The sequence below is a fragment of the Callorhinus ursinus genome, unplaced genomic scaffold, assembly GCF_003265705.2.
Source record: "Callorhinus ursinus isolate GAN/ISIS: 27379988/994484 unplaced genomic scaffold, GSC_fseal_2.0 scaffold3, whole genome shotgun sequence".
NCBI classification, from domain to species: Eukaryota; Metazoa; Chordata; class Mammalia; order Carnivora; family Otariidae; genus Callorhinus; species Callorhinus ursinus.
Window position 1 is genome coordinate 62,954,916 of NW_027397065.1, and position 26,109 is coordinate 62,981,024.

Here is a 26,109-nt window from a genome sequence, read left to right on the forward strand (position 1 = left end):
CTTTGGGCTCCACACTCAGTGGGCAGTCTGCTTGAGGATTTTCTCTCTCCCTTTTCTTTTGCCCCTTCCCCAGCTTGTATGCATTCTCTGCCCCCCCAAATAAACGAATCTTCTTAAAAAAACTTCTTCCAAAAAATTAATGAACAAAACAGAAAATGATAGATGCTAATCCAGATTTTTGCCTCTCCACATGAAGGAAGGTTAGAGAGATGAGAGAAGTCTTTGTGATATATGTAAAAAAACTATTTGGATCATCAAAACTGAATGCTGTGCATGAGTCCAGTGTATTTAGTTATCCGTTGCTACCTGACAAATTACCCTAAAATTCAGTGGCTTAAAACAGTAAACATGTTATCTCACAGTGAGTATAGGTCAGAAATTGAGAAGCAGCCTAGCTGAGTAGCTCTGGCTTGTAGTCTCTCATGAGGCCACAGTGTGGACATAGATGGGGGCTGCAGGCTTGCCGAGGGCTAGAGAATCTGTTTTCAAGATGGCTCACACAGTGGCTGTTCCTCACCATGCAGGTCTCTCCACAGTGCTGCAGAGTATCCTCATAACATGGCAGCTAGCTCCTCCTGGACTTAATGAGTAGAGGGAAAACACGGCAGCCTCCACAATGCCTTTTATGACCTTACCTCAGAAGGGAGCCACCATCGTATCTGTCATACCCTATTGGTCACACAGGCCAGTGCTGTCATGGTGTGGGAGGGGGCCACACACAGGCAGGCTTACCAGGAGGTGTGACCAGTATTGATCCTTTGGAGACTGGCTACCACAGGAGCTTTTGCCTTCAGTTGATGAGCTGCTGTTGTCAAGAGAAAATATTTTATTTATACCTTACTGAGATTATAGCATTAATTCACTTAACAAATATTTACTGAGGGACGCCTGGGTGGCTCAGTCGGTTGAGCGGCTGACTCTTGGTTTTAGCTCAGGTCATGATCTCATGGGTCATAGTTTGAGCCCCATGTTGGGCTCTGCACTCAGCAGGGAGTCTGCTTGAAGGTTCTCTCCCTTTCCCCCACCCCATTCACGTGCATGCTCTCTCAAATAAATAAATCTTAAAAAAAAAAAAAAAATACTGGGCACCCACTATGTGTCAGGAACTGTGGTAGTCACCAGGGATATAGCACTGAATAAAACAGTCTCTGCCCATGGAGTTTATAGGATAGAGGATTAGAAATAAAGTTTTAGAAATAGTTTGCTGGATAATACCACAGAGAAAAATAAAGCCTAGAAAGGGGACTCGGGAAAGAAGGTGACAGGAGGAGGGGTTGCAATTTTAAATAGGGTAGCTAGAAAAGACCTCACTAGTAAAGTCAAATTAGAGCTGAGATACGGAGGAGAGGAGATGATCCCGGGGAGGAGAGTTTCTGCACTCAGGGAAGAGCAGTCACGGAAAGCACAGGAAGCCTGAGGCAGGTGGTCCAACGCGTCTGAGGAGACCCCGGAAGCCTGTGCTTGGCCCTAGCCGACTTGAGCAAGGGGAGGTAGGAGGTAGGAGGGTGTGAGATGGTGTAGCATCCCTTAGTCCATTCTAAGGGGCCTCTTGTTTTGTGGGCGTTGAGAGCTCAGCTTTTTCATTGTTTCATTTCTGAGTGGAAGCCACTGAACTGCTTCACATTTTTATGGAGAATTCCAAAAACCTAGGGAAAAATCTCAAGCACCACTGTCTCAATTATTGATATTATCAGCTGACATACAATACACATCTCCAAATGCTAACTTTGAAATCTCTTTCCTAGTTCCTTCAAAGGGACCAGATACGTGGAGAGAGTGGAGTTCTGATGGAAAAAATTTAATAATCTATTGGAAGGTAAATACCTGATTTTTTCCTGAATATTTACATAACGATATTGGGCTAAACTACTTAACTTACGAATGGTACTTGAGTGATTCAGAAACGCGGGTTTCCGAGACTGGCTCTTCACAGTCCTGCTGCGAATCTAACCTGGCTCCTCCCAACCCCCCGGACTCCTCATCACGCCCCATTCACCACAGTCAGTTTGGTGAGGATCTTCTCTGACAGCTCTGAGCGTTCTTCAGTTTGATTTCATGAAGCCTATAAAGGACCTCAGGATTTCATGAATTCCATCTCTCTCACTCAAGCCAGAAACATAGCAAGAAGCTACAAGTTAGAATCTCTGTTGTGTTGATGCTGTATGCTTTTTACTCCAGTGAATAGGAAACTTTTTATGTATCTCATATGTAATTTGTTTTCCCTTAGTTGTATTATTATATGCCATTTAAAAAGGTTTTCATGGTTTTGTACAATTTTTAGATATAAACTGCATTATGGTTTCACTAGTTTTTCTCTACTAGAGCAGACATGTTTGTTGCTCTAATTTTTATCTGATTTGCAAACATCAAAAACAAACATTTGTTTTCTACATCAGATTTTGTAAGAGCAGTCATAATTGGATTCCTTTAAGTAGTGAATTTTGTTATTGATAGTAAAACATTTTTACAAAAATTTGACAGCAGTACAGCTTTGAGTAAAGTCTTTGTGCAAATTCATTGTGAGTTCCGTTGCTTTGTGATGGTCTGTATATGGCTGTGTACCCCTCTTAATCTTGATTAGAAAATCCACTGGCTACTCACATTGTCTGTTAGATTTCATAATGATGTAGTAACAATTATACAACCACTTCAGTGTGTCACTTCCCAGCCTTTCGGCTAAGATCAAGTGTAGTATCTGTTCTTAACGGTTTAAGAGCTGATACATCCTCTATCCGAAGACAATATATCACATGGGTTTTTGGAATTAGGAGAAAGAATAGGAGCTCACTCCGCCCACTCCACACATCAGCCTGGTGTTGCAGGACCATTACTTCAGTGTAGAGAAAGTTTGGGATGTTGTTCAAACTAGATGAATGCCTAACCAAAGATTAAAAATACTGAAGTGATTGTAACTTCAGAGACTAGGTTGATGGTTCTGCCATTTGCCAAAGAGGAGCATGTTTGGGTGGAAAATGAAGTTGTTTGGGGTTGACTTTTTCAAAATGTATTCTAAAAATATGTGCCACAGGGATATCCAGGTAGAGTCTAATAGGTGGTGGTTTGGTGTGAGGCTCTGGAGTTCAGGGGAGAAGTCAGAACTAAAGACATAGCTTTGAGTAGCATGTAAGTGGGATCACTCAGGGAGAGCATGCAGGGTGGAAAGAGGCCAAGGATGGACCCCTAGGTCTAGGTGATAGCAGCGTATAAAGGACCAGCAAAGGAACAGGATCCAGCAGAGGAGAGTGGGAAGGTTAGAGGACAGGAAGATCAGAAAAAAATGGTAAAGCAGAAGCCAAGGGTGGGGATTCTGTGAAGGAGTGAGCGGTCAGCAGCATCAAATGAAGCCCATGAGCCTTAGGATGATAATGGGTCCAATAGACCAGGCCATCAGAGAGTCACTGTTCTGGAGCAGTGTTTTCAGCAGAGTATTAATATCAAGGTCAGTCTGGATCAGAGGGTCCCATGCATTGTTGTATAAATTGGAGCAGTAGTCTTGAAAAGCAGTTCAGCTCCACAAATAAAAAGGTTTGAATGTTTCCTTATATCCAGTAAGTCTACTTTGGAAATCCACATTAAAGAATTAATCCTAACTATGAAAAAGAAAGAAGTGGCATGAAAAGGTCCACCAAAGTATTATTTTAGTATTGTGAAAAGTTGGAAACAACTTAAATTTCATTTATTTAAGGAATATTCAAGTAAACTAGTAAAAATACTACATAAAATATAAAGCCATTAAAGTGTATGTATTATGAACAAGTATATTATAGAAAGGTGAAAAAAAGATAAAATTGTATGATTAAAACAATGTTAATAAAAAAATCTACGTCTTAGAAAAACAACTTGAAGAAAATATCAAAATGTAAGACTATTTAAGAATGGGAATATGGGAGCATTTTACAGTTTTTTTTTTTTTAAACTTTTGTATAGTTTCCAAATTTTCTGGTAATGGGCATGTACTATTTTGAGAAAATAATAAATATTTTTTAAAAACTATGATGCCATAATTTTTTTTTAAGTTTTATTTATTTAAGTATTCTCTACCAGCATGGGGCTCAGACTCATGACCCTGAGATCACGAGTCGCATGCTGCACTGGCTGAGCCAGCCAGCCACCCTGATGCCATAATTTTTTGTGTTTTGTTTGATAGAGCAGTCATTCCTGTTACTTTTTTTGTTTTGCTTCTGAAAAATGGGAGGCTAAAGACTGGTTTGCATTTTCTTAATTTTTAAATTTCTCTGTGCTCTTACTGCTTAGGGTAAGTATAGTTTTTCTTCAGCATCACTTCCCTGATCGGTCCTGGCCTCAGTGCCTCTTAAATCAGTGTTTGACACTGTTCACAACTCCCTCGATTCTGCTGTTAACCTTGTCATGATTGAGGCGGTGCCTGGTTTAGACTTGATGGTCTTGCCTCATCACACGGCCGGTTTTGGCAGGTTTCTTGACAGAATTTATTTTTCTGTTTCTCATAGCCTTTACCCATTAATGAAGCGAATGGGAAAATACTTTCCTATAATGTATCATGTTCACTCGATGAGGAGACACAGTCCCTTTCTGAGATCCCTGATCCTCAACACAAGGCAGAACTACAACTTGATAAGAATGACTACATCATCAGTGTGGTGGCAAAAAATTCTGTTGGCTCATCGCCACCTTCTAAAATAGCTAGTATGGAAATTCCAAACGGTGAGTACTTAAGATAATGTATATAAGAACAGGAAATTAAAGTGAAACATTTTAAGGGGTGTTCGCTTGCTCTTACAAGGTCAGCTCTCTTCTCATATCCCCTGCTGCTGCTGATCCATAAAGAGGAACAAACCGATTAATGTCCAGAATTCATTGAGAGCAGTTATTCATCCTTAGGGATGACTCCAGACTCTGCGCTGATGGATAAAATAAGTGTACCCAGTTACTTTAGTGCATAGTGTTGGAGAGTTGTGGTGGTGGATATTACTCTTAGTAAGAAATGTTTCAGCCATTTATTTAAGGACCGTTTTCATATATTTCTCCTAAGACCACGGGAGCTGATGCTTTATCAGCTGGGCTGTTCTACAAATGTTAGGCAGGAAAAAAAAAATACGTATTTCTAATGGCAGCTTTTCGACAAGACATTCTTTATTAATAGGAATCCTTTATTGATCAAAAATTCTTTTTGAAGTCTAAATTAGATCTTCAATATAAGCTTTAAAAAGTCACCGTGGTGCAATTTTAAAATTAGTGCCTTTCTTTAAATGTTATGTATTACCAGTAATCCATAATATTTAATCCATAGCCACTTCTGCCTTCTTTCTCAGGTCATTCCTCTTCCAGGTCATTCCCTGCCCCCCCCCCCGCCATTTTGCTGTCCTGTCCCAAAATGGGGGCGCCTGCCTATGACTACCCACTCCTAAAGGAAGAAAAGTTGGTGGGTCTGGTTAGGGTCCTCCAAGTATCTTTTCAACTCTTTTTTAAGATTTTATTTATTTATTTGAGCGAGAGCGAGAGAGTGAGAGAGAGCACAGCGGGGAAGGGTGGGGCAGAGGGAGAGGGAGAAGCAGGCTCCCCGCTGAGCAAGGAGCCCAACACGGGGCTCTATCCCAGGACCTGGAATGGGACCCGAGCCGAAGGCAGATGCCTAACCGACTGAGCCACCCAGGCAACCCTGGTCCCACAGCTTTTGATCCCGCTGCATGTCAGCCGATTCTCCATTCCTCAGCCTGTCTCCAGGAGCCCCTTCAGCCTACCCATAGGCTTGAGAGGAAGAGAAGGGCTGGTCCATCCACTTGCTCACCACTCGTTAGCGTGCTCCTACTCTGTAGGTCTGGCCCCGGGGTTGGGTTTGCAGGCACAGGCCCCTGCCCGCTCTCACAGAGCTCACATCCGTAGTGGGTGATGAGAAGAGAGATTGGGACTGGCCACTCATGCTCTGCACCTGCCTGCCCCCTGTGCTGCTACCCTCCCTACTGCCCGCACGCCCTCAGCCCCATCCGTCCTGGCCCTGACCCGTACACCCCAGCCTACTGCATCACCACCTGTCCGAGGTGCCCTTGCATTACTTTTTCCAGCTTCTGAGTTTATCTGTACATCCAGGTAATTACCTTTTTATAGGAAAAATAACAGAGCAACACTTCTAAACTTTGCTAGAGGTTTATCTAGTTTGAGCACTCTTAAAATTTCTGTCCAATGAAGTAGTTTTTCTAACTCCTGCCCATTTTCATGAGATTTACTTCTGTTATTGTTTTTAACACAAGTAACTTGTACTTATTTCTTGTTGAAGATGATCTCAAAGTAGAGCAGGCTGTCGGAATGGGAAATGGAATTCTCCTCACTTGGAATTACGATCCCAATATGACCTGTGACTATGTTATTAAATGGTGTAACTCATCTCGGTCTGAACCCTGCCTTATGGACTGGAAAAAAGTCCCTTCAAACAGCACTGAAACTGTAATAGCATCTGGTAAGATGAACTCATAGTTGCCTCTCAGAAGGCCTCTCTGCCAACAGAAAGCTGTTACAAAATATTTTTAAAAGAGCAATACATGGTGTGACTGGGTATAATGAGTGATCATTTCCCCCTTAACCACTGGAGTGGGTGTGAATTGGTTTGACCTTTCTGGAAAGTGCTTTGTAGCAGTATGTGTGTCAGAGGGTTTGTATCTTTTTAATCTAGTAATTACTTGTCTAGGAATTTATTCTAAGAAATAATCAGAGAGCAACAAAGGATTGCATCTAAGAAGGTTCACCGTAGTGTTATTTATAATCACAAAAATTGGAAACCCAAATAGCAACTAGGAAAATGAGTAAATTACAGTGTATCTATAAAGTGGAATATTAAGTAGCACCACAGATTGAGACAAAGCAATGGAGAAATGCTCCTGAAGAAAGAAGACCATGAAGCCCTAAGCAGTGTGGTCTCACCCCTCGTACTTGGCCTCTGTTGCCCAAGCGCAGGTTACTGGGCAGAGCCGAGAACAAAGGCCTTGCTCCCATCACCACTGATGTCGGACAAGGGGCATCCGTGTGGCAGGGGGCACAGTATGTGGTGGGGCGGGGGGAACAGTGCCCAGTGCCTGACTGTTGACAAGCCAGGAGTCCTGTAAGGTAAGCTGCTTTTGCTAGGAGCAGCCTAAAGTTCAGCCATGAAGAGTATGTAGTAACTTGCAGGCTAATGCCGCCTGGTCCTTGGATATTACAGCTCAGTTTCCACCATCATTGTTCCTTCTGAGTAGCTGATGAGTGTTTCGTGCCTCTACCCTTGGGAATTCTGGAACCTGCCGCCTTGGTGGTGATGCTCCTCAGGGTCCTTCCTCTGTCCTGGTTCTCCCTCACGTCAGGGTGAAGCTCAGGAGAGCAAGCAGCTGCTGATACTTCTCTCCCAGGAGCCAGTGCCACCCACTTATTTCACCATCAAATGGTGAAGATAAGTCCCATCCAGTAGATTACTCCACGTGGGTTTAGATTATTTGCCAGTTCTACTTGAAATACTTGGTGGTCTCTTTATCCTTTCTTAGAGCCTACCTCCCTTATCAGGGTGCCTGGCACACCCCACCCTCCTCTCCTGCACCTCCCCTTTGCACTCGCCCCACCTGTAGCTGCCTAAGCCTTATGCCAGCCTCGTCTACACCATACGAATTCTCGTCCCTCTTCCACCTCTCTCACCTGGGCTTTGAGACCTGCAGGATTAGAGGGAGAACCTCCCGTGTCACGGCACATGAGGAGAGTCCCCACAGTGGTTGAGAAAGGCTCGGCAGATGAGCAGAGTCCCCACAGTGGTTGAGAAAGGCTCGGAGAAGTCAGGTGACTTGCCCAAGTTCATAGAACCAGCGTGTGACAGCACCAGGATTCAAATTCAAAACAGTTCAGAGCCTCAGGAGGCCAGGAATTGTCTCTCTTATTGACTGCTGCTGGGATAGCACGTGGCCACAGGAGACACTTCTCGTCCCTTTCTCAACCTAGTCATCTATTCATTCAACTGTCCTATTTATGACCTCAAAACACAGAAGTAATGTCATAACCCCCACTCGGGCTCTTTTTCTTTTTAAGGTAGCAGAACCCTATAGAATATTGATCTATTTCATTGTGACACTAGGTACAGATTTACTAACCTACATGCAGATTAAAATAACCTCAGGCATGCCTGTCCCCAAAGAAAAAAGCTACACTGATTTTAGAGGTTTACCATCTCACTTTTGAGCTTGTAGAACCACTGGTGTTCCGTGGGAACGTAATCGAAGAACTGGTGCTCACCACACCAGAAGAGTTGCTTTCCACTAATTAAATGCAATCCCACATGCTGCCATTTCCCCCCCAGGCAGTATCTTCTTCCTGGACCACCACTGATGAGCTCCTCATTGCCTTTTAAGGCCCTATTCAGATGTCACTTCTTGGTGGCCTTTCGTGATATTCTTAGGCTCATTTGGTCCCACAGTAAAGGTGCCCCAGCCTGTGATAGGTCCCTGTAGTCTAGAACATTGTGTCTTGGTTACCCCCATTCATCTGTCTCCCCAGTACTCTGCCAGCCTTTCCAGGCCATGGGCCACACTGTGTCCACCTTTGTGTTCCCAACATTTCACACATTGCATTGTGTCAAGGTATTTCAAAAGGGGCTTTTTGAACTGAAGTTAAGATGCTTCTCTTGCGTGTCTTGTGAAATTAACTCAGGGGCACTAAGTAGCAAAGCTGTATAGAGAAACAGACTTTATGGGCCAGCACACCTTGAAGCAGCAAGGTAGAGTGGAAAGGTTGATATCTGCTTTTTGGCTAGGGCAGGAAGGGCTTTCCAGAGGCTTGACATGGACCTGGGATTGGCTAGTAAACTGACCCTGGCCCAAATCTGGAAAGAAGTCTTCGTTGCTTGATTTAAAGAAACAAAATGAAAGCCTTGACTGCTGTTTTCTCCCTTCAAGGCTGCATCATGTTATAATACTGTTCATTACAACAGAAGTGAATTTGTTTAATTTTTCTTTAGTCATTTTTCACTCTGAATATTTATCAATTTTTGAAAATATGGCTGTATTTTTTTATGATAAGAAAACAGCTAGCTTTGGAAATTTCAGAATAAGTGACTATAAGTTTGATATTTCTAAAAATTGATGTTCGTAGTAATATGTACTTACGAAAGTTAATTGTGTTCCTCCTGTAGATCAGTTTCGACCAGGTGTAAGATACAGTTTTTTTCTGTATGGGTGCAGAAATCAAGGATATCAGTTATTACGTTCTGTAATTGGATATATAGAAGAACTGGGTAAGTTAAGTGGGTAAGTTTTCTTAGAGTCCAAGGTAACATGAGAAATTAGAAATCAACAGCAGTTGCAAGATTGAATTCTAAAAATAGATTGAATTGACATGTTTAGTTCAAGGAAGGAAAAGTAATTTGTATGATAAAATTACTCGTGATTACATAAACTTCATTTCTTTAATGTTTATATTTCACAATTTTACTGTTGTCATTGAGGAAATGAAATCCTAATTTTGATGTCAAAGAGACTTAATTTGCACTTCAACACGTTTAATAAAACCATTAACTTCAAGACTGTGTGCAGAGGGGAAACACGATTCTGTGTGAGTAGCTGCTTACAGATTTTGCCGAGGCTGCTTCCCCGGGTGTGTATGTTGTGACACCCCCCCTGTGTGTCTCTGGTCATTAGCGTGTGAGCTTCACAGGAGCAGGGCTTGTAAGAGCATCTCTGAAAGTGTGACTTACTAGAGAATAAAGGTCTCATCCCAGACTCAGTTATTTTTGAGGCTAGGACTCTCATTAAATGTTGGTGTCTTACTCTGTACCCGTAAGCTCTCCTTTAGCTGTGGACGCTTTTCCCTTTACAGCTCCGATTGTTGCGCCAGATTTTACTGTTGAGGATACATCCGCAGATTCCATATTAGTAAAATGGGAAGATATTCCTGTGGAAGAGCTCAGAGGCTTTTTAAGAGGATATTTATTTTACTTTGAAAAAGGAGAGAGAGACACATCTAAAATAAGGGGTTTGGAATCAGGTAAGTCACTACAGCAAGAACAGTATTTTCTAGAAGTTCTCATTAACCCCCCTCCCACATACACACACACAAAAAGACAGAAAACAAACACAAAAACAAAAAACAAGGAAAGAAAAGGAAGTGCTGCTGAGTAATGTAATACCGGTTTCTAAAACTGAAAAGTAGGTAAATGAAAATGTATGAATATGAGAATTTTAGAATTTTAGTATGTGATAAATGACATGTACCATCTTTCATTTAAATTATTTATTTTGCAGACTGATTATAAACCCCGTAGGACAGAGAGCGTCTCTTAGCAATCTTGTATGATGCATAAAATAGCATCTTACATAGGTTATTTAAAAAAAAAAAAAAAAAAAGTCTTTCTAAAAAATTCTAATAATGGAGGGGAAAAGCTCAGGAACCCAAAGAAGGGCTCAGGAGCCTTGCTATTATCTGACAAAGAGCCATCCACACAGTTAGCCGTGGACTTGATGAGCTGGCAAGCTTAACTGACTTAACTGGGGACATGTGCATCTATTAGATCTTTAAAGGTACAGTCAGTCCTTGACAGTTGGTAAGCGTATGTCCAAAAGACCATAGAGAATTTTCAGATTTACAAATACAGTAGTGTTTATGCAGACTTCTGGCTTTTCCCTAAATTATATTTCTGTTGGGAGTCAGATGTTTCCTATACGTAGCCACATAACACAAGCATATCATCTTTTCAGTTTGAGAGCTCTCATTTCCCTTAATGACCTCACCTCAGAAAAAAAACATTTTAATTATTTAATGCCCGTCGGACAAGCTGAGACCACAATGCTGCACGCAGTTGCTGACAGCTAAGGCACTTCCCTGCGCAGTGGCATTAGATGTGCCCCTCCCCCAGACCACTAAGGTCTGCATTACCTGAACCTTCACAGTTGTCTGTGAATGAGAAAAATCCTACATATAAAGTTTTACAAATATCCAGAGTCTAGTGAAATTTTTCTCCAGATGTTCAGAAATTTTACACTTCTACCAGTTAAAATTCTAGTATTTTAGACATGATGGATTGGTCGCTAAAGTTAAAGAGGAAAAAAAAAGCATAAAGCCACAAAAACAAAGAGAATCAGACAGGAGTACACCACATTTGGACATTTTGGGGGTGATGGAGTGGGACAGATGACCTGGAGGATGGTGAAATCCAGGTGGACATTCAGGCTTCAGCGAGAAATAATTTGACTCGCCCTGTGTGGGCCAGGATTGGAGGCAGGTGGTTAGGATTGATAGGGGCTGAACAGTGAGGGCTGACTGAAAGTCTGTAAGGAGCAGTGAGAACCCCCAAGTCGTACACCAGCTTCATACAGCTAACCTGAGTGCTCGCTCCCCTGCCTGAAGACAAACTGAACCAGAGAGCCTCCAAAGAGGGGGACACCCTAGTGAGCAGTGTGACCTTCCCTGCCCCTCCTTCCTCTCATGGAAGCTAATAGGACATCTTCAGCTAGGCCTATTTCCCCAGATGAGGTTAGAGGATCTTTCTTTGGAAAAAAGAAAACGGTTCCTGAGGAAAGACACCAAAGGTGCTGATATTGGGGCGCTGTCCCAGTGAAAGGCCAGAAATTGACCTGGTCATTCCCCACCAGTGGTAAGTGAAACCTACCAACCAGTAAGCTCCACCCGTTCACAGTGACCTTCCAGTGGCTCACTCTTAACCGTGACTAGCAGCCAGGGATAACCACATGGTTGAGAAAGATTCTAACATGGGGACAGAAACCAGAAGAAATTAGAGAAAACAGATTCAGCGTAGGGAAACAAATTTAAAACAACAAAACTGTCCTCACATAGTTGCGATTCCCTGTATTTATTGAAAGGACCTGATGTTATAAAAAAGAACAGTCAGAAGATAGGTAAGAACTCATCAAAATTAAAAATAGAATCAAAGAAAATTTTAAAGAATTAAATAGAATATAGAGAAATTAAATGGGAGATAGAGAAATTCTTCCCCAAATTAGACAAATGCTGAGGAGAAAACTTGGGAGTGGAAAGATGAGGAAGTTGGAGTACATGGAGACCTGTGTTGTCATGGGGTTCTGTCGGGGCGGGGGGTTGGGGGGGGAATAGAAGGAAATTAACCAGAGAAAGAGTGTAAGAATGTAATTAACCAGAGAAAGAGTGTAAGAATATTTCCCAGAACTTAAAGACCAGGATACACAGAGTAAAAACACCTAGTAAGTACACAGTAAGATAAATAGAAAAACAGTCTACACCAAGGTAGGTTGTCATGAATTTCCTGAGCACCTGATACATAAAGAGTAAGTCCTAGAAACAGAGAAAAGTCGCTCAAGTGCGAGGCCTCAGGAATGGAAGGGGCCTCGGACTTCTCAGCAGCCCAGCAGATGCCGGAAGATAGCATGGCCATGTCTTCAGGATACTGAGTGAAAATTCTTTTCAGCCTAGCAGTCTGTATTCTGTCAGTGGCAGCCAGTGTGAGAGCAGAATGAAGGCATTTTCAGACCCGTCGAGCTGCAGATACTTCCTTCCCCGTGTCCCCTTCTCAGGCGCTGGTTCTAGAACAGTGGGTCAGCCTGAGGAAGCAGGCAGGACAGGGACGTTGGGAGGGCAGGAGCTGGGAAGGCCTGGGTCTGGAGCGGATACCCTGGGGACGGGGCCCTGGGGGGGTGTGGGCAGGGGTTGGGCAGCCAGTCACGGCACTGGGATTTTCTTGCGTTGGGCCATGTGGAAAATCGCATTGAATATTCACAGGAGGATGTGGGAGGAATTAGAGATTGGTACATTAAGCAAATGAGGAAAAAACATAATTAAAACAACAGAAAAATAAGGGAAACATGAGCAGACCAAGCAATTTGTCTAGCAGGAATCCACACTTACATGATCACAGTAATGTAAACACTGCATTTCCCAAACATTGTGTGTCTGTGAATGATGTGGGATGAGAGGGAGGCGGGGTGCTGAGAACACCGAAGCTGCACCTTCTTTGTAGGACATGCAATACGTAATGTCTAAAAGTTTTAAATCAAGGCACTGCCAGTGTGAGTTTATCTCAAAACACGGAAGTTAAATACCCAAAGAAACAGGTGATGGGGTTTGGCGGGGAAGTTACAAGCAGGGAGCTGCTACTTTGTGGTGTTAGCCATTTAGCATTTAGTGCTGTCAGTTTTTCAAACTACTGTCTTCCATTATTTTGATTAAAACTTTAAAACAGTAGTTTAAACAATTCTTCATACTTCTTTTGAAATGATTCAAAGCCTTCCTGGCTAGCGGCTCATTTGAGAACTCCGGTGCGCTTTTCTCCCTCGGGTCTCTCACTCCACTCGGGCAGGATGGGCCCCAGGCCTTAACCCCGCCTCAGCGGGTGGTGGTGCACTTTCATGCCCCGAGGAAGAGAAGGGACTTTGATTATCTGCCATATGCCAGGATTATTCTAGAGAATGTATGAAAACTTCACACAGCCTCAGGGAGGGAAGTTGTGATGGTCTGTGTCATGGGTTAGAGAAACTCAAGTTCCGAGTAATTTCCATACTAGGTCCAGACCACACGGCTACTAACTGGCAGAGGTAGAACTTGGACGTGGGTCTGGCTGACTCACAGGCCCTGGCCATGAGGGTAGCCAGCAGCCACTCATTTGAAAGGGATGTGGTGGAAGAGATATGAATAGGGGTTTAAAAAATGGTGTAGAGATGAGTAATAATAATCTTCCCTTTAAAAATAGGTCGGTCCGACATAAAGGTTAAGAATATTACTGACCTGTCCCAGAAGACACTGAGAATTGCTGATCTTCAGGGTAAAACAAGCTACCATCTGGTCTTGCGAGCCTATACAGATGGTGGCATGGGCCCAGAGAAGAGCATGTTTGTGGTGACGAAGGAAAATTGTAAGTTAATTATTGCCGTTGAGGTGCTTTCCGTACTTAAATGTATAAGGTTTTAGCAAGTTTTGCTTATGTTGTAGGAACCCCCTTTTTAAAAATTTCATGTGTTGTTGCATGTATATAGCAGGTAGCCAGCAGTGTTAAAATAGGCCGCGGGATGAGTTCGTGTTTATTCTTGTCAGTTATTTGAAGCTGTTTCCTAAGAGTACTTGAGAAATTAATGCATGAAGGATACATCTTAAGTCCGGAGTTCTAAATTCATGTTGAATCTATATAAAGCTGACCCACTTTAACATTTTTTAAATAAGATTTTATTGAGAGTGTGTGTGTGTGTGCAAGCAGGGGGAGGGGCAGCAGGAGAGAAAGAATCTCAAGCAGACTCCCCACTGAGCTGGGAGCCCGATGAAGGGCTCCATCTCACAACCCCAAAATCATGACCTGAGCTGAAATCAAGAGTCGGACCCTTACCCAACTGAGCCACCCAGGTGCCCCCCACTTTAACATTTTCTTGCCCTATTCTAAATGTGATTTTTAACATATCCAGGGAGGAGTGGAAGAAATAGCCTTTAAAAAACGATAAACCCCAGCATTCACAACTTTGAGACGGAGAGTAGGGAAGATGGGCTTGACTGTCTGCAGTGAAGAGCTTGAGTTGGATCACGCCATATTCTCTAGCCCCGAGTTGGACTTCACACACACACTTAAATAAAGCACCATGAGGATATGGTTCTCAGCCGGGGGCCATTATGCCTTGTAGGGGCCACTTGGCAATGTCTGGTGACAGTTTTGGATCTCAGAACTGTGAGGTGCTACTGGGACCTAGTGGGTGGAAGCCCAAGGTTGCGGCTGAACTCCCTACGGTACACACGGTAGCCCCACACACGGGGAAGAAGAATCCGGCCTCACGTGTCAATAGCGCTCAGCCCTGTTCTGAAGAATTTAAGTACTAGTGTAAAAATTACTAAAATGCTTGGAGTTCATATTTTAATAGTTTTTCAGTATCCCTGGAGCAGGTAGGATTTTTTTTTCTGTAAATAATCTATCAATTTAAGTATCTTCTAATACGAATTTATTCTGTATGTCCTGCTTAAAATGGTGATTTGAATATATCCAATATTCTCTTTTCAGCTGTGGGATTGATTATTGCCATTCTCATACCAGTGGCAGTGGCTGTCATCGTGGGAGTGGTGACGAGTATCCTTTGCTACCGGAAACGAGAATGGTAATGATACCTGCATTTCCTCTTGCTGTTGTGTTCTGAAGAGCGTGATTATTCACTTCATGAGTTAAGAAGGAAGTACTTGGTTGAAACTAGTCGGTAAAAAATGTTGGCTTAGTCTGAATTAATACTGGATTTAATATTAAGCAAGAATTATTGAAAGGTTTTTAAAGTAATAAAGTAAAAGGTGAACTTTCTCCTGTGTTTACTCATGATTTAAAGTATAGCAGATGTACTAAAAATACTTAACAGGCATAAATATGGCAATAGCTATGTGCAAGGTTACTGATTAGGATCACACTCGTCCTGGTGATCTATTTAGAAAAGATTGTCATTTACTCATTTATTTAGCAAATATGAATGACTCCTCCCACATGAAGAATAATACAGTGGGTGAACTAAATAAGCGTGATCCTTACAGACATTGAGCATAGTGGGGAAATGTGGACATTAAACCCGTAATCATCCAGTAAACACATGCTTACAAAGTATGTGTGTACCAGGAAGGTCACTGGGCACCATGAGGGGAATAAGAGGGGGAACCATGTCACTGGAGGTGGCCAACCACATCTTCCCTATGGGAGTTCCATTTACCACAGGGTAAGGAGAGGAGAAAGGGTATTCCAGGGAGAGAGAATCGCTCCTGTGAGGGCCCAGAAATTGGAAAGAGCTTGGTCATCAGGAGACAGTGAGAAGGACTGTGTGTCTGAGTGAAGCTAGAGAGGCAGGCGGTGAGGTGAGGGGAGGGGAGGAGGTGAGCCAGGACCCATTGGGAGAGAATACCTCAGGGTCTGCTGGCAGGAGCCATCCTGGGCTGGGCTTGGGGCAGATGGCTGTGTTCACGTATAGACGGCCCTCACTGGCATTGAAAGTGCCATCCTTTGTGATAAAGAAGAGAATGTATTCTAGTAATCCTGGCTTATAAGTTAACGTAGTAATAGTTTAGAACCATAGAATACCCTGTTTTGGTGACCATAGTCTCATTACGAAAAATCACATTTTAAAAAAATGATCTTAATACAAAAGACAAAATGAGAGAGTTTAGAAGCTAGAGCATTTCAGACTTAGATTAACAAAATTGGTTTTTTTTTTCCTGCAGGAATTTCAAATATTAAACTTTTTAACAGCTATACATATGCTATGGCACTGAGCAAATCTCCTTTTTGTTTGCATTTCATTTTTGCTCATGATTAGTAGCCTTTTCCCCTCAGAGTCCAGACCCTTTTAGGAGCAGCAGAGAACTGCTGCTGGTCCAGTACTGCCCCCTGAAGTACTGGACCGTGCATGACCCCACCACACTCTGGACATTCGATTAGATGAGCGGTGACCCTGTTGTACTTTTGACCTGAGAGCACAATCACCATTTGAATCCTTTGCCTCCATTTTCATAAGATCCATAAGATACTGTGGTTCTAGAAATAGAAGTACTGCTTGTAGTTTTCAGATAGGAGCCTCTCGGTGCATTGTACAGAGAGCTTAGTGACTGATCACACTGAAAATGGTCTTGCATTGTTGTCTCAGATGTTCACTGAAGCGTCACATGAAATTTCAAAATAAGCCCAATGATTTACTAACTTATTTGTTGTCTGATTGATAATCATGATTATTAAATGTACTTAATCATCTCTATTTAAAGGATTAAAGAAACCTTCTACCCTGATATTCCAAATCCAGAAAATTGTAAAGCTCTACAGTTTCAAAAGAGTGTCTGTGAGGTAATCCTTTCTTTTCTTATGTTTATCTTTTAGTACTGGCTTCCTTTTTTTAGTCTTGTGGGAGAAGTTTTTAACGTGCAAATATCACCCGGCAGACAATGTATTGAGCAAAGAGCCGTCTTTAACATCTGCTGAACTTCTGCACTGATGAATGTTAACGTGTTTTTACCATTGCTCATTTTTTCCACAGCTGTTAATAGCAGGGAACATATTGATATGTAAAAAAGTAACTTTGGGGGCGCCTGGGTGGCTCAGTCGTTGAGCATCTGCCTTCCGCTCAGGTCATGATCTCGGGGTCCTGGGATGGAGCCCCGCATCTGGCTCCCTACTCAGCGGGAAGCCTGCTTCTCCCTCTCCCACTCCCCCTGCTTGTGTTCCCTCTCTCGCTGTCTCTCTCTCTCTCTCTCTCTCTCTCAAATAAAATTAAATTTAAAAATTTTAAAAAAAGTAACTTTGTTCTAGTATGCACTACAGAATAGTAGAGACTCATTTTTGTTAAGTAGCTGTGAGAAAAATATTTGAGATAATGCCCCTTTTTGTAGGAAGGGCATTTGCAGCAGCTTTTAGCACTCTTCTTAATCATTGATTTATAATTTATTTCTAGGGAAACAGTCCTCTCAAAACATTGGAAATGAATCCTTGTACCCCAAATAATGTTGAGGTTCTGGAAACTCGATCAACAGTTCCAAAAATAGAAGACACAGAAATAATGTCTCCGGTAGCTGAGCGGCCAGAAGAAAGCTCTGATGCAGAACCCGAGAACCACGTGGTTGTGTCCTACTGCCCCCCTGTCATTGAGGAGGAAACGCCGACCCCGGGCGCCGATGAAGCCGGAGGGACCTCTCAGGTCGTTTACATCGATATCCAGTCTATGTACCAGCCCCAAGCGAAGCCAGAGGGAGACCAAGACAACGACCCTGTCGGGGGGGCCGGCTATAAGCCACAAATGCACCTCCCCGTCCCTGCTGCTGTGGGAGACCTCGTGGCGGAGGACGACTTAGACACAACTGCAGGCTACAGACCCCAGGCCAATGTAAATACTTGGAGCTTAGTATCTCCAGACTCTCCCAGGTCCACAGACAGCAACAGTGAAACTGTCTCTTTTGGAAGTCCCTGCTCCATTAACTCCCGACAGTTTTTGATTCCTCCTAAAGATGAAGACTCTCCAAAATCGAATGGGGGAGGGTGGTCCTTTACAAACTTTTTTCAGAACAAACCCAACGACTAACAGAGTCACCGTGTCACTTCAGTCTGCCATCTCAGCAAGCTCTCCGTTCTGGCGTTCCCAGGCCAGCACTGCGCATCTTGGAGGGATCCTGTGAAGTACTGTTAGCGAGGGGGACCTCACTGCGCGCAAGGCACACCAAGTGTTCATGTACACCTAGTGTAGTCTCACAGCCAAAGTAGAGTAACCCAGACATTCAGTCCATGCAGCTCAAGTCTTGGAGCAATCCGTGACTGGAGCCAAAGAATTCTCACGTGCTCTACCTTCAGGAAGCCCTTCGTGGCTAATCCTGTCTGGTCCACACATGCAAAACAAGTCCCCCAGCCGCGTGTTCTGTTCTGCTAGTGGTTTTCTCATATGGATGCTTTATGGAATCGCAAGCTGATTTACAGGCATGGGAGAAAAATGTCAGAGTAACAGATGATGGTTATTTGCCTGATCCTTGCTCCATTCTAGACGAAAACCAAGCACAGATTTCAGAACTTTCAACATTAGTCTCCTCTATCCACAGCACTTACAAAAAATTAATATAATTTCTAATGTAGTGACAGCTATTTAGTGTTTTGTTTGATAAAGTATGCTGATTTCCATGCCTACTGTATAATGGTTATCAAACAGTTTTCTCAGGGGTACAAACTTTGAAAATGAGCGTGACACTGACCAGCCCAAATTAGAATCATGTTGTCTTGCTTTGGGAGGTTTTGCAGACCATTCCCTTACTCTGTAGCTTGCATGCGAACTTCCCTTATTGCAGTTGGTTGCCCTAATATTTAAGACCGAAATTTCAAAGACTGGAGATCTGAGGGGGTTTTTTTGTTTTGTTTTGTTTTTTTGTGACACAGTGTCAGTTTTATAAATATAGGAGCCAATCCAATATTACCAATAAACCTAGAATTGCAGTGATTTGACTATTTGAGGTGACTCCTACACAGACGCTCGCTGCATTAACTCTTTGTACTGTTCGGACCGGCTTCAGCGCCTCCCGAGAACGCCGTGTCACAGAGTTCCAATCACCCGGGCAGTGGTGACCTTTGACTCCTCGTAGCAAAGGTTCCTCCTGATCAGGCGTTTTGGCAGTTTCTCCTTGTGAAATGATCATCAGTCTAGACTATTTGACCCAGTCCTCAAATGTTTAAATCTAAAACTGAAAAGATCATGCTTCCTACAGGAACAGTTCCTCAAGGGCTATTGCATGCGAGCTGTGGCAAGGTCCGTTGGAATGGGTGGGCGTGCCCGTGTTAAAGGTGCGGTGGTTGCTGTGTGAGCCGTCCCTGACTGCATGTCTTCACAGCCTCCCCGCCTGCCCTTGCTTTCCGTAAGTGATGTCTAGGATGAATGTGGGTTTTGGAAAAGCAGAATAAACTAAAAAGTGTACCTTACATCTCCCCCACCCGTAGGTTGTCTATGTATTTTGTCTTTGGAGAGTTAAGGCAAAGCACCAGAAAAATTGGAAATACCTGAATACATCAGGATGTGCCTATTTTTCTTTTCTTTATTTAATCATCTGAGGTTCTGTGATAATGGATTGGTTATCCTTTTTTTCTAGGTCCTCATGTTTCTTTATAAAAACCATGTCATGGAAAAAAGCCACACGGTGACAAGGGGCAAACCTCTTTGGGTACTCACTGAATCCTGATGGTAATTGCTAGAATTCAACTAAATTTTTGAGCTTCATGATATATGGACGCGTGGAATGAAACAGAACTAGTTATGTACACAATTAGTATATGTTAAAACCATGGAATAGCTCCTAGAGATTTTCAACAATGAAAAATGTCTCAAACCAGAGCCATCCCTGACAGTTTGCTGCTTTTATTTATCCTCTTGGGCTCCTCTCCTCAGCTTGCACCCCAGACACTCAGACCTGGGGCTGCCTGCATTCCCTGCTGAAGCTTGTCATTTCCATCCCCCCCTCTTGCCCCCAGCTCCTGCCTTGTTCACCATTGAAACCAATGGATCCTGGACTTCATCTCTTTAGATAAGTGTTGGCCAAGGTAAAAGTTTATTGGTCTGAGCTACACTAAACTGAGAATGGGGGAAAGGCCAGAAGCAATTGTTGGATCTCTGTCATCAGCATATATGCATTGCAGCTGTGGCCATCTGGATCCGGTGCCCTTTCTAACCTATATAATGACTCATTTGTTTGGCTTACGGTGAATATCAGTGGGCTCTTGAGTCCTTTCACCCTCTCCAAGACTTCAGTGCTTTTCCTGCATGAGAAAGGGTCAGAGTGCTGCTCACCTCTCACCTTCCCCTGGAGTTCCATACACAGCGATCACTAGGTGAATGGGAAGTGGAGCAACACTGTTAGACTGGGCAAGCTCTTTGTAACGTGCTATATGCCTACAAGTATGTGGTTTAGGGCTGAGGCCAAAGCAGGTGGTTTGTCTTTCCCCACTGAGTTGAAGACAGACAGACCCTCTGTGCAAATCCAAAGTCATTACCTCCCGCCCCCCCCTCCTCGCCCCTGCTGCCCTACCTGGTCATGTGGGGGCAGCCTCAACACAGGGAGAGCAGACACCTCCCTTTGTCACATATCAGGTTGTTTGTGGCACCTGGTAAATAGGCACTCTTTGTCAATGTCAGGACCATGCTCAAGTGTGAAAAGCAGTCTTGTAGTTGGTCACGCTCTGTCCAGTCATTTTAGCCCCTCTCCCTGGGGGATGGGACACTAAAGGCTAGTTGGGAGGGGGAGGCTAGATGTGTTCCCTTCAGCCCTTCCCAACTGGCAAAATAATTGGGAGATCCCTCTTTCCTCAACTAAAGCCTAGTCATTGGTTAGAAAACTCTTTAAGTATCTGAACTCATTTATGCCCCACAATGTCTGTTTAATAATAGTCGGTATTAGGACACATTTTCCTATCTTGCATAAGCCAGTTCACTTACAAACCAATTTCAGATCAAGCTTCCCTTGTGAGGAATGGAGATTCTGGTGGTCATTATGACTGCATTTCTCTTGTGAGTGGCCCTCTTAGATAAACAGTATTTAGTATAAAAATATTCTTAGAAGACTTAGCTAGAATTTTGACATTTAGGTAGAGCTTGTACATTATGTACTGCATGGATTAGTACCCGTGTACAGTTGAAGTCATCAACGTGCTGAACTGTAGAAGCCTGGCTTTGAGATTGTGGCCCCGGGTATCAGGATAGTTGTGTGTTTATGTGCTTAGGTGATAGAGGTGCTGTGTTCTTACAGCTTAGACTCAAGCAGCCATTCATGGAAAAGGTTAAGGGTGAAAGGATCAGCCTCGTTTTCCATACCAGCATTACTTTCACGGCTCATGGATCTGAAGGACTGCATTTAGAACATCTAGTACTATTGCACTCAGAAACTGTGGTAAAAGTCACATTATTAAAACTTCAGGCAACTTGTATTCTTGTTGGAAATCATTAGTCCTGTAATTTCTTAATTGTCTTCATATGGTTTGTGTATAAAGAACTTGGCAGTCCTTTCTGCGTTTGAATAATTAGATGTAGGTTAGTGAAGGAGACTAGGGAATATTTTCTTCCAAAAGGAATTTGAAATCAGGTTTATAGTATTTTGAAATTAAAGTACTCCCTAACATCTCAAAATGTGGAAAATGTTATCTCAAATTTTTTGACAGCTCAGGCACATAATCTGATGAGACTTTTTTTTTCTATTTATTCTAAAGTAATTTTTACTGTTTCTGTGTTGAACCATTTAAAATTTGCATCTTTTATAAAATGCCCTTTTATCTTGAAAGTCTAAACTTAGGCATCCCAAAAGTCAAATGTGAGATCATTAGCTAATTCCAGAGAAGACTAGGTACATGGTGGGAATTCAACGAGTGATTGTTTATTGACAGAGTCCCATTCCAGAATGTGCAATTTTCACGAAGGGTGGTTTATACGAGGATCTAGCCCAAGACTATTGGCTGAAAGATTCAAATCTACTCAAGAAGTAGCTCCAGTTTGAGTGAAAACTTGGGAAAGACTCAGGCAAAAGCGTCATTAGATATCTTATTCCTCTCTCCTTGTGAGAATCCATAGCATCTTTTTATTTAATGGGTACAAAACTTGGGACATGTTCGTACCAACCAGCATTGTTCTAGCAAACCAACAAGACATTGATGTGTGAGCTTAACTAATTATAAGGACTCATGCATTCTCTTGATAAACTTTCTTCAAAGCATTTATTTTAAACTGGTATTTCCCGCTGAAACAAAATTCCATGGTACCTTGCCCATCCTGCCTTTCATATCCAGAAGATTTTTCACAGAAGAAATTTTCCAAACTTACTGGAAATGCATCCTTTAGACATGACCTTAGAATATCATTGGAAATCACTTGGTTTAAATTTGGTCTATTTATGTCTTTGTGGATTATGTACCAGGGCTATTAATATTTAAACCTCTTATTTCGATAGGGTGGTGAGATTTTTATTTCTTTTCAGTTTGTGCCTTTGTCTTAACTATGACATGATCATATTCATGCCAGTTATGATACAAATGAGCTATTTTTAGTGCCTGTATGGAGGATTAAGAAGAACATTCAGTTAATTGATATGTCAGGCTGTAGTGTGTGTGGTAAAATTCCACGGGATGTGATTTGATCTAGAATATATTCAAATTCTTACAATTATGATGCTGAATTGACAGGTTTCTGTTCTTTTTAACCTTGAGTGTGCTTGTTTCTCCCTATATTAAGAATGTTAATATTTTGAATTATAAGTGTCCAAGTTGCAGACAGAATTTACCTATGCAAGATAAATTCTAACTGTGCAACATTTTTATGAAAATTAAAAGTAGTGTTTTAAGAGGGAAACCTTCTGAAAGTTTTCATTACAAGTGCCTAGCTGAAGAACCATAGAAAAAATAAATTCAGAATCTCTCAAATAAGTAAGCTTTCACTGATTGAATATTAACCAAATACAAAACAGTAGTAACTTACATTACTTTTTTATTGCTATAACTGAACACCCTAAAAACTAAGAGATGTGATGGGGGGGATGAATATTTCATTGATAAGGAAATCAATTTGTATTACATTTACATATATTTTCTAAGATTTCCTTTGCACTAGCCAATCTGAACTTTAAAAAAGCCAAACAACTAACAACAAAGACCTTATGCTGCCCTTAAGCCAAAAATACTTTGTATACCTGGTTGAATGGTTTATTTAAATGTATTGAATTTCCTTACACATTTAAAGTGTACTTCCCTTCAGAATTACTCCATTTTAAAAATGGGTAACTTTCAATTTCTGAACTTCCTGTTCCTCCTAAACATTCCATTATAAGACATCAGAAAGATTTCTAGGTGGTAATACAATTTCCAATGAAACATGGACAAGTTAACTGTTAGGTTTAACAGTAGTATTTTGGCAATCGATCATACAAAACAATACTAAATTTTCATTAAAAAATGTTTCAAATGTTTGGCCCCCAGTTTGATTCCAAAACTTTTTCCCATTATTTATGATACACCCTTTTATTTAATTTTTTCCTTCCGACATAATGTTTTGGAAAAAGATTAATATGTTATGAATAGTTGAAGACAAAACACAGAAAGAAACACCTATTCAGTTCGTTGTTGTGGAAGGGTAGGTATTCTGTGCTACCTTGGCGTTTGTGCTTTCCTATTATTTTCTCAAAAAGGAGCATGGCTTTTTCTTAAATACATTTCAATTCAGCATTGCTTGAAAAAGATTGGCCTGGATAGAAAGACATACAAAATTTGAGATGGTACCGCCTTTACAAGTATGTCCAAAGGTTGAAAATCATTTAAAAATACTCAGCTATCCCAAAGGAATGTGTTGCCTTTTCTTGTCTCTCATTAGCTGGCTATAAGTCAGAGGTCTTCACGTTTAGGAAATTGCCATTTTTTTACTCTCAAAATTGCATTATAGTGAATTACTGTTTACAAAATACACATACTGTGAACAGATAGAAGTTTTTGTCTTTTATAAGGTTGTCTGTAGAATGAGTGTCTTTTTAAAGGGGTTGTTGTATGTTAAATATTTTCATTTTTTTTATATAAATACTAGTAACTGTTTACTAATTTTTTGGTCAGGTGTGTGCAAATGTAGCTGAAAGACAGGGAGAAACTGCACATCCAAAATGTCCCATTTTCGTTTCTTGAAATGTTACCACTACAGACTTTCTTTGTTTAACCCCGAATTATCATTTGTGATGTTCTGTACCTAAAATCATGCTTAATCGTATAAGGAAACCTTTAAAAACACACCTAGAGGAAGCAAACTATAGATTGCAGTATATTGGTGTGATTCACTCTGATTCACAGAATTCCTAGTTTAATATGGAGTAAAACAACTCCACTTAACAGAGATGACAACTGAAGTGTTTTCCGCCTTGCGAAAATTTGGAGATTATGTTGCTGTAAGAATGGAAAATTTGAACATTTTATATCATCGTATAATTTCAGAATTTAGTTTCCATATCTTTTGGAGAACATGGTTATATCAAGAACGTAGAATATAAGTAACCTATTACTAAGACACCTTAAACATAAAACTAGTATGCTTGGCTGTTAACTCTAAAGATGTTACTTATGTTTGTTTTTAAAATGCATGTATTTAACAATTTTATCATAGTATTGTCATGGAAAAATAAATATATTTTCTTACAACTTACACTGACGGATTTAGGCATTACTGTTTGCTTTTTCTCCTGTCTTAAGCACTTAGGAAACAGTAGCCTCTGCTTTGTTATTGTTAATACTTTTGTTAATTCTCATAAGCATTAGAGTGGTTTATGAAGCAGTCACACGGGGCTCTAACTAAATTTTTAATATTTTAATACATTGGTGTGCCATTGACATAATCTTCCGTATGTTCCACTAAATCTATATTCCGTGTCCCAGAGAAGTTAGCATAAAAACAATCAAAAAGTGGGAATCCAACATCATAAAACAAAAAATGAATACTGGTCCTGAAAGTATGGTTTTTAATTTTTTTCCTCTGAAGACAACCTAAACATTTCTGGGGATTCTGGGAATACAGCAAAATCAGTTTAATTCCAAGTCACTGAATTTGGAAATACAGTCATTGATTCAGCAAAACCTCAGTAATTTTAAAGTGTGAAGTGATCTTAAGTAGCATTTCATAAGGGGAGAAATTAAGTCTTTAGTCCTTTGTAGCCTGCGCTTTACCCAGAGTCACAACTAAAATATGAATGGGCTACAATTTAACCTGAAGAAACCGTAGACCAATTTCGAATTGGTTGTGAAACACATGTTCGTGTTTAAGTCCTAGAAGAGCGCATACATATGGTCTGTCCTCCGGGGAGATGTCAGGGCATAATTTGTTTCCCAGATGGTGGATTCTTGAGCCAAAATGTGTAAGCACCATCCACCCCAGGAACTTTGAAAAGGTCAGAAAGAGAGGAATGATAGAAGTATTAGGGGAAAGAAAAGTAGAGCTGTATGAATTTTTTCCTTAATGTGTAGTATTCAACATCACTTAAAATGTTAGTTTACAAACTCAAGTTGTTTACAAAAGAGCTGTGTAAGAATTAGTTTTGAAAGGCCTCTAAATTTGATCCATTACCCTACCCCTGGAGTGACTAACAGAAATACGGCATTGAAAGCATTTATTCGGTGTCTGAGAACCAGCGAAGTTGATTTTACAAGAGATGTCTTGAACTGATTTGGAATTAAATTGGAGTGGATTTTATCCCAGAGTGATTAGTTTCAGATTAAAGAGACAAGAAAAGCTTTTGAGGAGGATTTTGATAAAAACTGGGAAGTGGAAATCATGTTAAAATGAGTGCGAGTGGAGTGTACTGGGCCGCTCCGACGTCTCTCGACTTCCGAAAGGTGAGAGCGAGGCTGAGGTCCCAGCTCAGATGTTAACTCCTCCCCCCGCCCCCACCCCTGGGGCCCCAGCCAGCTTTCTCACTGCCATGGAAACATGTCTTTGCTGCAGACAGCCTTCCAAGGCTGGAGCCAAGCCTTCAGCTTCCTATCCCTCGAGGTGCTTGCACACACCCCCACTCACCTTGTCCAGGGCAGGTTCTGATTCAAGAGGCCAGACTGCCCAGTTACCAACAGCCAACAGCACGCACCCTTCACAAACAGGCCTAGGGTCCAATTTTCTGTTCCCGTTGGTGGCTCCTTTCCTTTCCTGGGAGGCCAGGTGGCTGCCGCCTTGC

General features: G+C 41.7%; 1 protein-coding gene and 1 non-coding gene across 2 annotated transcripts in view; both read left to right on the forward strand.

The window, feature by feature from the left end:
- LIFR (LIF receptor subunit alpha) overlaps positions 1-24,590 on the forward strand; it is a 53,258-nt gene extending 28,668 nt beyond the window's left edge. Inside the window, exons 11-19 of the mRNA XM_025867370.2 lie at positions 1,746-1,816; positions 4,470-4,683; positions 6,254-6,433; positions 9,119-9,220; positions 9,802-9,969; positions 13,661-13,822; positions 14,948-15,041; positions 16,675-16,753; positions 17,358-24,590. Coding sequence (XP_025723155.2) covers positions 1,746-1,816; positions 4,470-4,683; positions 6,254-6,433; positions 9,119-9,220; positions 9,802-9,969; positions 13,661-13,822; positions 14,948-15,041; positions 16,675-16,753; positions 17,358-17,981 — 1,694 coding nt within the window. The 3' untranslated portion in view covers positions 17,982-24,590. The remainder of the gene's footprint in view (positions 1-1,745; positions 1,817-4,469; positions 4,684-6,253; positions 6,434-9,118; positions 9,221-9,801; positions 9,970-13,660; positions 13,823-14,947; positions 15,042-16,674; positions 16,754-17,357) is intronic.
- LOC112820525 (U2 spliceosomal RNA) lies at positions 2,657-2,846 on the forward strand. Its single transcript, XR_003207186.1, has one exon. It is a non-coding gene; the product is annotated as a U2 spliceosomal RNA (small nuclear RNA).
- Positions 24,591-26,109: the final 1,519 nt, after the last annotated feature.